Source organism: Mytilus californianus, unplaced genomic scaffold (genome assembly GCF_021869535.1).
Source record: "Mytilus californianus isolate M0D057914Y unplaced genomic scaffold, xbMytCali1.0.p SCAF_4, whole genome shotgun sequence".
NCBI lineage: Eukaryota > Metazoa > Mollusca > Bivalvia > Mytilida > Mytilidae > Mytilus > Mytilus californianus.
Genome location: NW_026262690.1, coordinates 111262775 through 111275937, shown reverse-complemented (window position 1 = coordinate 111275937; position 13163 = coordinate 111262775). Strand labels below are relative to the sequence as shown.

Below are 13163 nucleotides of genomic sequence, written 5' to 3'. Positions count from 1 at the left end.
AGTAAATTAATCAAAGAGTGATGGATTTCTCTTAGAAGAAATTTAAAGGACCCATTAAAAAAAAATAGAAAGAGAACAATAGCGTTTGTATTTATTCAATGGGACAATAGAACTGACAACAGTTTGAATAGATTGAACAATAGATGAATCCATGGAAAAATTTCATTTGGTTCACAATAATCAAATCTTTAAATTTTACAGCAGGAAACAAAACTACCTAATAACCTGGGATTTTATAGAATCAATATATATCTAATTGACATAGATGTGCTGATTCAGACTGAGTCAAGATCAGTCGAGACTAAACTTAAATATCAAAACTGGTAGAGACTGGGTCAAGACCGATGCATTACATTTGTGTGCAAAAATCATTACGTTTGTGCTCTGCTATTGATTACATTTGAGCTCATATTTTTACAGGTAAACTCAGGTAGATTATACTTATTTATTTAACCATTTTTTCGAGAAGAATAAGTCTGTTTTATTATGTCATGTATGTACAAGCAATTAGTCCTGTAAAAATATACAGATTAAAATGTAAAAACACAGCAAATCTAAAGATTTAAAGTACTGATTTTACATGTCATAACGTGCAGAATATTTTTAGCCCTCTGCTTTATGAAACACAAATATATATGGATGTGCTGAATAAAATTGCTCATTGTAGTGAGCATGGAATGATCCCTGTCGTTTGTTGTATATCTGGATTCTTGATGGTAGTGATGTCCAAAGAGGAAATAAGGAATCTGGTGAAATACCTTTACAATCATTTACGGTTAATCGACATGTTAGATTATTAACTAAATCAGTATAAAATTAGGAAAAAGAATACAATTTACTCGGAAATATTCGCAATTATTGAATGTCTCAAGCTATTACAGGATTTCTCATGATCGATCACTTATGTTTTTTTCTTAGTATTCAATTTGAAAAAATATATGATTTAGATTTACAAATATATTCCAAATTCATAATATTATTTATTAGGAGTTATCTTTATTTTTACCTATGTTACCTGTAAAAGGAATGCGAGAAATGTAATCAAAAGCTGCACACAAATGTAAAATCTAGTCGATCATTTGTCAATACCTTATTCAGACTATACCAAGATTATCAAGTACTCAACGGACCTATTAAGAAAAGTTTAGACCAAAGTTAAGCACAGTTTGGTACAACCAAGATTATGTTGAGTCTTGTCAAGTTAAATATTTGCTCGACCTGACAGGTTGAGCACAAAATATGGTCTTTTCAGACTCAGCAGTTTGTAGTGAGACTGTGAGAGTATTTTTTATTTTGTAGAACAGACTTGTACATACTTTTGGATACTAAAAATGTTTCATATCTTTCATAAATTTCAGCTTTCTACTTATATTAAGATAAAATCAAGTTTTGAACTTTATATTAAGCTGGTGGTTAAGTTAATACAGGCAGGCTGAAATTCACCTTAGAAATACCAAAAACAAACATCAACTTAGAACTTAAAAATAAAAAAACTATGATTTGTTATAGTGACTTTCAAATTTTGGATGGAGACAATCCACTGCTATGGATGCAGAGCAGACACACAAGAAGTTGGTCCTAATACACAAGATACTCCGCTAAACCCACCAGTGATTTTTGTTGGCACACACACAGATGAATTACAGGTATATAATATATTTAAGTACAGTTTTTTGTCAAGCCTGCGACTTCTTTCGCAGAAAGCACAACATAGGGGTATGATCCGGCAGCAGCAACGGCGGCTTTAAATAACTACTTAAAAGCTTTATATTTTAGAAGCTAGAAGACTTTGGACGCTTCATACTTTGTATATAGATGCTTTTTGTTATGAAGTTCCCGTCTGCCATATGTCCATTTTCCTTGGCCACATTTTCATGGTTCAGTGACTACTTGAAAAAAAGTTAAAATTTTTTGTGATATTAATTTCTCTCTTAATATGAGTAATAGGATAACTATATTTAGTATGTGCGTACCTTGCAAGGTCCTCATGCGTGTCAGACAGTTTTCATCTCACCTCGACCTCATTTCATGGAACAGTTAACAAGGGTAAACTTTTCGTGGTTAAGTCCATATATCAGATACTATAAGCAATAGGTCAGCTATATTTGGTGTATGGAATGATTGTAAGGTGTACATGTTCAACTGGCAGGTGTCAACTGACCTTGATCTCATTTTCATGGTTCAGTGGTTAAAGTTAAGTTTTGTTGTGTTTTCTTCTTTTTTTCTAATACTCTATGCAATAAGTCAACTATATTTGGTGCTTGAAAATATTTTACGATGTACATGTCAGTTTGGCAGGTTTTATTTGACCTTGACCTCATTTTCACGGTTCATTTCTCAGTGTTAAGTTTTTGTGTTTTGGTCTGTTTTTCTTAAAAGTGTAAGCAATATGTCAATTATATTTGGCATATGGAATGATTGTTAGGTATGTATGTCTGTCTGGCAGTTATCATCTGACCTTGACCTCATTTTCATGGTTCATTGGTCAATGTTAAATTTACATGGTTAGGGGACGACAATTTGATACTCTGGGGGGAGGAGTATTTTCAAAATAAATAACTCAGCCTTGATACAAGTAATAACACAAATTAATGGTTTGTAGTTTGAAATTGAATAACCCGACCTTCAATGTATTGAAAATAAATAACTCGGCAGGTCTTTTGAAACATTTTATAAATGCACGTTTAAAAGTATGAGATGGCACCAAATTCTACCAAAATTTGGGTTTTTTTTTCATATTTTTTTCGGAAAAAACTTCCCAAATTTTTAATAATATATATACTACCGATATATAAACATTATTAATGTATTTTGTCTCATCGAGTTATATTAAAATCAGTCAGGACAAATCCAGTGTATCTTATTATAATCCTTTGTAGTTAATTCCATTTTCTATGTACATTTGTACATGTGTCTAGAGCTATATAGAATTGGTTTACTCAATGTATGATACTGATTAGTTTTATGGAATACTTTTTTCAGCATTTATTTTTGTACTTTTAAAGAAACTTACACATGCTTGTAATTTAAATAGTTTGTGTATTCTTAGAAAAAAATCACAGAGCTGAGTCTGTGTTCCTTATTACATAAAAGGTGTTTTGGTTAAGGACGCATGGACCTAGGCCTTCTTATTAGGTATCCCTGGCCATATATTTTCCTTTTTGTAATATTAAGAATTGTTCAAATTTGATTTTTGTCTTGCTTGACGGAGTCAAAAAGCAAGACATAGGTTACTAAGGTATGCTGTTTCCGGTGTCGGCGACGGTGTCGGCGGCAGTGTCAACAATGTACTTGTTTGTGATTAGGTCTAGTCTGTGGTGAACCACAAGTTGTAGGTCAATCATATTTGGTATACAGTTGTATTAGCATTGACACATCTCATTTCCATGGAGATTATTTGACCCTGCCCCCTCAGTCATGGTCTATTGAGTTTGGGATAAGGTCAGTTTATGGGGAACCATTAGTGGTAGGTCAATGATATTTGGTATACAGTTGTAATAGCATTGGCACATCTCATTTCCATGGAGATTATTTGACTCAGCCCCCTTAGTCATGGTCTATTGACTTTGAAAATTTTGCTTAGTTAACATGTATTAGTTTGTGATTAGGTCAGTTTAAGGGGAACCATTAGTGGTAGGCCAATGTTAATTGGTATTCAGTTGTATAAGCATTAGCACATCTCATTTCAATGGAGAATATTTGACCCCATCCCCTCAGTCATGGCCTATAGACTTTGAAACTTTTGCTTAGTTTACATGTATTAGTTTGATAAGATCAGTTTAAGATGAACTGCTAATGTTAAGTCAATGTTATTTGGTAGGCAAATTTATTGGCATTTGTAAGTATCGTTTCCATGGAGATTATATAGATCAACCCCTCTTAATGGTTCATTGACTTTGAAACTTTTACATAGTTTACAAGTTAATGTTTGTGTTTATGTTTGTTTAAAGGGAACAACTTATAATAAGTCAATGATATTTGGTATGCAGTTGTATTAGCATTGGCGCATCTCATTTACATGGAGATGGTTTAACCATGTACCTCAGTCATGGTTCATTGACTTTGAATATTATCCTAACTAGTTAAGTATTGCCATTTTAATTTCAACATTTGCATAATCAAAATTACAAAAAAGCGAGACATATCTCTGTGATAACAGTTTATTACGTATGGGGATACTATAGGTCATAATGTGTACATTTCAAATATCAAATTCCTAGTTGGATGTGGTTATCATCAAGTTTCTAGACATAACTGTCTTCAAAGATGAACGATTTGAAATAAATCTAATTTTAGACATTAAACTATATAGAAAACGAACTGATAATTTTCAATATCTTGAACAAACATCATCCCACCCTACGTCAGTAATCTAAGGCTTCAGAGCTGCAGACATTATTTGCTTTATTAGGTCTTTCAATAACTCAAAAGACCTCTATAAAGAAGTTCAACTTTTTACGTCTAACTACTTAAAAGGGGACATTGCCAAAATGAGATTGACAATAATATAACAAAAACAAGATAAAAGGAGAATAGAATCTTTTAAATATAATTATGAAAATAAGAAAGCGGCTCCACCACTCGTTTTTGCAACAAGATTTAATCCGGTATTTAAACTAATTGGCAGAACTATGAGATTACATCTTATACGTTCAGGTATTTCACATTCAATTTGTTGTGGTAATATTCTATACAAAGCACAAAAATGTCGACATTCACCTCAAAAGATAACCAAACCTTTAAACAGACTTATTCAGAAGGGATATAGTTACGATACTGTTGTGAGGTCATTAAAGATGGCATATTTTGGTATTAATATTGATCCACTTATAGGGTCTTTACACCGTAAAAAAACAAATATATTCTAAAACCAGTTTTTGGCATGGTATTGGTAATGTTCTCGTATATTTTATGATGGTATGATACTAAACCCCTTCTTTTAAAATTAATTTCAATGGAATTAAAATATTCTTATTCTATAATGTTCAAGGAAATTTTGATGAATACACCCCACCCATCCTTTACCATCATTCTAACAACATCAGTAAGAATTATATATTGACCAGATCTAAATTATGTGTAAGCACTAGGTTTATTTCTAAAAAGTGTGAACTAATTTATGACAACTATACGTTTTAAATATACGCTTAAGCAACCATTTTCACAACTTTGAAATTTGAAAAATAGTGTGAATATAAAATGTCAGGAATATGTTCTTGAATGTTCTTCATATGGATACACCAACAAAGTAAGACAATCGTAAACATAAATTGCAGCTTATTAAACTATACAGGGATAATTGTGAAAAAGTACTCTTGAAAATAAGTTGGTTTATAGTATTCTATCGTGAAAAAAGTTATGAAACAATATGTATTATATAAAATAACATGTTGTGTTACATTATTTCAATGTAATCCTAACAGAAATATGTTTAAACTTTATGTATGTGTATTTCTTTTAATAGAATCAAAACGAATGTTCAACGCAAATAACATCTCACATGGACAAACTTTGCAAAGATACAAGGCTACATTTGAGAACATGTCATCAGATTTCCAACAAAAATGATGGTAATGATAAATTTCAGAAAATAAGAGAAGATATATTTGCCTTAGCAACCAACAGCAAAACAGCAGAGAAGGAATATCCTGTAAAATTTATTCAACTAGAGAGAGTTTTACATGCTGAATATACATCAGAAAAACATGTACGGATCCTTTCTTTCAATAGAGTCAAAGAATTAGCTTCTAAAATATCTATTCCAATTACAGAGGAAGATGAACTCAATCTTTTTCTAAGATATCAAAATGAAATTGGTAACTTGTTGTATTTTAATGATATCCCAGAGTACATCATACTGGACCCACAATGGCTGGCAGACGCTTTCAGATGCATAGTAACTGCCACAAAGTTTCAGGAAAAATTACCCTGTTTCATCGAGTGGAAAGAAGTAAAAGAAACTGGAAAGATAAAATCGAATTTGATGCAAGCAATATTTAATTTACAGCAAGCTTCTATTAAGGATCATCAAAGCCATTTAATTGCTGTAATGGAAAAGTTTGACATTATAATAAATCCTGTGGTTCAGACGAACAGAGATCCTACAGACAAAGATGTTTTTTTCTACATTCCATGTATGATGCAAGTGAATAAGATTGAAGAAGTGGACAAATTGTTTGAGGTAGAAGATGAATATAAATCTATGTGCTTATGCTTTATCTTCAACTTTCTGCCACCTTATCTTATTAGCCACCTCATTGTCTCATGTCTACGAAAATATACAGTAGCATTTGCTCAACAGCAGGAGGGACTCTTTAAAGATTGTTGTGTATTTGATGTATCTGAATGTGGCTGTACAAAATTACTCCTAGTTAAGTGCGGTAGTATGATAGAGCTTCAAATTTGGCAATGGGATAAAGAAATACCCTGTCAGTATGAAGAAATTTTCTGCTTTATTAAAGGCGAAATAGATAGAATCATCAACACTAGAAATAGAATGACAACTGTGTCTTTTGAAATTAAATGGAAATGCAGTTTAACTAGTTATACTTGCGAGTATGGCTTCAAAGATTTTGGCAAAGTGGAAGATGGAAAAGAATTTCATTGTGGTGAACACAAAAGAAAGCATAAATATAAAGACGACTGGTTTGGTGAGACATCTAAGGTAAATATATATTGAGAAGGTACCATAGTTTAGTTACAATGCATGACTTCATACTAAGATAACGAAATCCTTAACAACAGAAATTATAATTTATCATTATTTGAAATTTAAGAAGATTAGCTTCAAAAATCATTAAAAGTATAATGGCTCAATTTATTTTTGTCCTCTTTTCCTCAATTGTGAAATCCCTGAACGAGACTTATCATCAAATTTTAATTTTCATGAGCAACCCATGACCGGTGCTTCAAGCGGAGCATGATCTGCTTATCCTTCCGGAGCACATGAGATCACCTCAAGTTTCTGGTAGGCTGGTTTTGCGAAGTCCTTAATTTTCTATGAAGTGTTTTGTTGACTTTTTTGTTACTAGTTATCTTTTGCCTCTTTCATGTTCAACTGACCCAAAGCTCAAATGAGCTATTCCGATCACTTGGTGTCCCTGGTTCGTCCTCGTCCATTAACTTTTGACAGAAATCTTCTCCTCTGAAACTACTTGGCCAATTGCAACCAAACTTTACCACACTCTTCACTGGGTATCTAGTGTAGAATATGTCTGATGATCACAAAGTCAACCGACATTGCTAAAAATTGAACATAGGAGCAAAATGAAAGTTATGTCTATTATCTTGAAAACCGCTATAGATAGAGAAAATCAGAAATGGGCATACATGCCTAGAGTGTTGAGATGCCTACTTTGCATTTACATCAAAACTGTCGGACGACTTCTCCTTGAAGTTATTGCCCTTAAATGAAGAATTTTACCATTTGTTTACATTTTTTACCTTTTAACTTGAAAACTATTAACAGATAGAGAGAAACTTTAAATAGAAGAATTATCAACAATACAAGATCTTTCAAAAATTCAAATCGGCTGAAATCATTAGTTGACTACTTAATTGCGTCATTGCCCTTTTTAAATGATTTTATCATTTTTTTTGGCATTCTTACTAATCATCTTGAAAACTATAATAGATAGATGATATCAAATGGAAATAGAAAAAAGAATCATAAAGACAAGATAAACAAAAAGTCAAATTGCCGGAATCATCAGTAGACTCTGTCATGTCAGTATAGGATGTATTATTTTCACCTAATTTTGCGTTTTTGCCTATTAATACAGAAACTACACTAGATAGATAATAAGAGTGCTTTAGTTTTTCATTTTTGATATCTCAAAAATAAAAAAACGAAATAAAAACAAATGTGTTTTTTGTTTTTTGTTTAATCTGAAATCTTAAAAAAAAAATGAAAAAAAAACGGAAATGTCTTCGTTTTACGTTTTTATACGCCCGTTTACGGGACTATTATGGTATACCATTGTCCGTCCGTCTGTCCGTCAGTCGTCAACTTGTCGGACATTAACTCAAAAACCCTTTAACCAATTTGAATGAAACTTTGGTGAATTGTTTAAATCTATTGACGTGAGCTCCCTTTTGTTTTTTAAAATTTTTAGATTTTATGTTTCCGAGTTTTGGGGTTTTATTCATTTCAAAAAGGGGGATTTTCCAGTTTTCGGACAATAACTCAAAAACACTTTCACCAATTTTCAAGAAGCTTTGGTGAATTGTTTATATATATCAACATGAGCTCCCTTTCGCTTTTTTATAAATTTTAGATTTTACGATTTCAAGTTATGGGGTTTTATTCATTACAAAAAGGGGGATTTTCCAGTTTTCGGACAATAACTCAAAAATGCTTTCAGCAGTTTTCATGAAACTTTGGTTAATTGTTTATATCTATTGTTGTAAGCTCCCATTTGATTTTTATGAATTTTAGATTTTAAGTTTCCGAATAATGGAGGGGATGGGGGGTGATTTTCAAGTTTTCGGACGATATCGTTATAGTACTTTGAGCAGTTTTCATTAAACTTTGGTAACTGATTTATATCTATTAAGATAACCTCCCATTACTTTTTTTTTATAAATTTCTGATATAACAATGAGAAGTTATTGAACTTTATTCTTTGAAAACATGGCGGGCGTATTCAAAAAGTTTGTTAATCATATTTATATATATTTATATATTCTACGGAAGCGTATTAGCGCCACACAACTTTTTTTTAAATATTTCTTCCTATGTTTGCGTTATAACACAAACATTTGTTAAATAACGAAATTTGCGAAATAACGCAAACCTTTGCGAAATAATGCAAACCTTTACGAAATAAACATTTGCGATATAATGCAAACCTTTGCGTTATAACGCAAACATCTTGATTTCAATTATTCATTAAGTTTTGTATATATGTCCGTCTGTCATTAATTTCGGTTGTGATTTTAGATAAGAAAAGAACCATAAATACAAGGCCAAATCATTATAATAAATATGCATAGGAATAAGGGAATACTTGAAGTGCCATTATACATAAATTAAGAATGTTTTGTGCATCAGAAAAGTATATAATTTAACAAGAAAATAGATATGGTATAGGCATATTTTAATTGAAAGAGCAAAAATAATGTCATACAATTGTGAAACTTGCAAGTCAAAAAGACAAAATGATCTTTCTGCTTTAAAATGAATTATTAGTAAAGAAACATTTTTTTTTTTAAATTTTGATGCAAGAAATTGGTTTTTATTTAATCTCAGAATATGATAAAGATTCTTAGAGAAAGTCATAAAATTTTCATTTCAATCTAGTGAAGTAACTTTTAAGATGCTTTGGGTAGAAATTTGAATGGAGAGAACATAATTTTAATAATAAAACATCTTCATTTTATTGCAAAAAGGTAGCTTGTTTGGATCTAACCAACCTTACACAATCCTCAAACGAGAGCTTACTTTGGAAGTATATTTATATTTGGCTATATATAGCTGTATTAGCAGAGTTGGTTTTTTATATTCTTCGATATAACTTCAATTTACTCAATTTTTTTGGTAAAATATATATACATGTATTATAATGTATATAATTTTTGGGACCCTTTATAGCTTGCTAAGAAATAAGATAAAACAAACGTTTGCGTTATCTCGCAAAAGTTTGCGTTATTTTGCAAATGTTTGCGTTATATCGCAAATGTTTGCGTTATAACGCAAAAGGTTTGAGTTATTTTGCAAAGGTTTGCGTTATAACCCAAAGGTTTGCATTATTTTGCAAATATTTGCGGTATAACGCAAACATAGGAAGAAATATCAAAAAATAAAGTTGTGTGGCGCTAATACGCTTCCGTACTATTACTTTTATCGCATGTATTTAAACATCGACTGAATAACAGTTTCATCTACATATCGTAATTAAACTTTTTTTTTTTAGATTATAGATATATTTTTATTCATCTATCAAATCAGTCGAAAAAAATCAAATATTTGAGAAATTTCAAATAAAAACATTACCCGTTATGTGCCTCATCAACACCAAATATAAATCCTTACCAAGGTACAAACGATAGTGTATTATTTTTACTACAAATGCACTTGATTTTAGACAATCATCAAAAAAGAGCGCGTCCGGCAAATGAAAAATTTCGAATTCTTAAGTGAAATTATAATTGAGCGTCTTCATTTTTGTATTTTCTAACAACAACAAAAACTAGACTGTTCCCTCTATTCTTAAATTTTCTAAGACCATTTTCCTCTATTCTTTATTTTCCCCGTTATACTCTATTCTTATTTTATATTGTTTACTTTATTTTCCTGTATCTATATCCCCTTTATTCGGAGCAACCCTTAATATACATATGCTAACACAGGGTCTATCATCGCTTGTGCCTTGTTCATATTTATAACATTTTAAATGTCCTCTTAATAATACATCTAATAGTTGCCACTGGACGTTAAACAGCTAACTATAAATTTATCCGTCATATTCTTAGTTTTGTTATAATGTGTAAATCAAACAACATGATGGAATACTTGCAGATTTTCACAGCCGAAATAATGGGAAATAATTGCACACAAAACACTCAATCACATCCCTACGCCACAAAGTCTAGCTTTTCCACATGTAAATAAATTATTATCATTAATCTAGTTCAAAATAATTTCAAATGATTTTAAATCAAACGGTCATTTTACTAATTTGCAAAAAAAAAAAAAAAACAGTTTTTTTATACGATTTGCGGTCGTATATTGGTATGACGTTGGCGTCGTCGTCGTCCGAAGACACATTGGTTTTTGCACTCTAACTTTAGTTTAAGTGAATGGATCTCTATGAAATTTTACCATAAGGTTCAATACCACAAAAGGAAGGTTGGGATTGAATTTGGGGGTAATTGCCTCAAAATTTTAGGAATTAGGGCCCAAAAAAGGGGCAAAAAACAAGCATTTTTCTAGTTTCATGACAATAACTTGTGTGTAAGTGTATGGATCTTTCTGAAATTGTACTACAAGGTTCCATTTAACAAAGGGAAAGCTGGAATTGAGTTTGGGGGTAATTGCCTAAAACATTTAGGAATAAGGGGCCAAAAAGGGGCCAAAAATAAGCATTTTTCTAGTTTCCAGACAATAACTTGTGTTCAAGTGTATGGATCTCTCTTAAATTGTACTGCAAGGTACCATACCACAAAAGGAAGGCTGGCATTGAGTTTGGGGGTAATTGCCTCAAGATTTTAGGAATTAGGGGCCAAAAGGGGCAAAAAACAAACATTTTTCTAGTTTCAGGACAATAACTTGTGTGTAGGTGTATGGATCTTTATGAAATTGTACTACAAGGTTCCATATATCACAAAGGGAAAGCTGGGTTTGAGTTTGGGGGTAATTGTCCTAAACATTTAGGAATTTGGGGCCAAAAAGGGGCCTGAAAACAAGCATTTTTCAAGTTTCCAGACAATAACTTGTGTTCAAGTGTATGGATCTCTCTGAAATTGTACTGCAAGGTACCATACCACAAAAGGAAGGCTGGGATTGAGTTTGGGGGTGATGAATCAAAAGGGGGGTTCAAAAAAATTGGGGGAGGGATTTTTTTTTCCTTTTTTTTTCTTTAAAATTTTTCATTTTAAATTGGTTATTTCTGATTTATATATAAAAGCAAATAATAATGATATGGTTTGAATAGGTAAATTAAAATTTTTTAAGTTCTTAGACCACATTCATTCTGTGTCAGAAACCTATACTGTGTCAAATATTTAATCACAATCCAAATTCAGCGCTGTATCAAGCTTGAATGTTGTGTCCATACTTGCCCCAACTGTTCAGGGTTCGACCTCTGCAGTCGTATCAAGCCGCACCCAGCTGAGCATTTTATTCATTTCTTTTTTTAAACAGATCGATTGTTTTTCAATGGTCAGTGCCTGACAGCATTTATAAAATCTATTTCCATTTTTGCCAGTAAGAAAGCTACATAGAACAGGAAAAATCAGTGTCTTAGAAATACTTCCAGGCTCAGTTTTCCAATTTCTGTTGAAATGTGGTTTAATGCAAAAATGTAAGTCCTGAATACTGCATTTGTACCCATCAAGCATTTGGGATTAATAACAAATCTATGGTAGTCTCTTTTACTTTAATTTGCATACAGTAAAGATAAGAAATAAACAAATACGTCTCCGAGGTATGTTGCTAATGATGATTTTTTTAAAAGATGATACCGGTATATCTTTCTTGATAACGCGTGAGCTTCCTGGGGGCTTCGATCTCTGGAACCCGTGTACACTAGCTCTGTCACAGACACGCTGGGGTATGTTGCTGCCACTAGACGCCTCTTCGAAGTTCGGGCGTACACTAAAAACAAATGCCTAGCTACGCCACCTAAGGTGTCTGTATCAATTTAGACTTCATCTTTCGTTAAAATATATTTATATTTCTGGACGTATGTATGTCGAGGTTTAGGCTATTCCGTTCAATAGTAGTTGATCGAAAAAAAGAATTTTCTGGTTATATCTATCTATAACGAGGTATCGCATAATTATAACTGTTTAGCAAATTATAATTAGATATTTGACCAAAAAATGGCATTAAATCGTAGAGGCAGTCCCATCATATAAAGAATAGAACATAGTGAGCTTTCTGGACTTTCTTCTATCCACTAGCAAATGTCAGCCTGTTTCACTTTAGATATATAACTTCCTGACTAGCAAACACGGGCAACCCAGTTACTAATATTCCTGCTTCTTACTAAACATGTTCTAAATTGTCGGAATCTTGTTGAGTACAACCATAGCATAGCATTTGTCTTGTAAGGGTTAAAATCAATAAGCCAATATTAAGACCATGCTAAGATTTGTTCTAAATCGCTATTTAAGACATCCTCTATTGTGTAAGGACTATTACTTGAATAAGAAAGGTGTGTTTCATCAGCACACAATCGAGTTAGACTTATCAAATTACCAGCTATGTCATTTACATGAATAAGGAATAGTAGGGGACCCAATACAGAGCCTTGCGGAACTCCTGCATTAGTATTCTCAAAAGGTGAAACGCTTTTTTTTTCTGTTTGAAATATAACTAATTAAGTGATTAAGACGTTATGCACGGTATTGGTGTCTCTTTGGAAATATACGATAGATGGCGGGTTATTCAAATTAAAGCTCTTTTCCTATACAATAAATATCCATGTTATGCATATCAT

General features: G+C 32.0%; 1 protein-coding gene across 1 annotated transcript in view; it reads left to right on the top strand.

Annotated features, from left to right (window-relative positions):
- LOC127739139 (uncharacterized) overlaps positions 1-13163 on the top strand; it is a 61842-nt gene that overhangs the window by 16531 nt on the left and 32148 nt on the right. The window contains exons 2-3 of the mRNA XM_052250731.1: positions 1510-1646; positions 5465-6664. Coding sequence (XP_052106691.1) covers positions 1510-1646; positions 5465-6664 — 1337 coding nt within the window. The remainder of the gene's footprint in view (positions 1-1509; positions 1647-5464; positions 6665-13163) is intronic.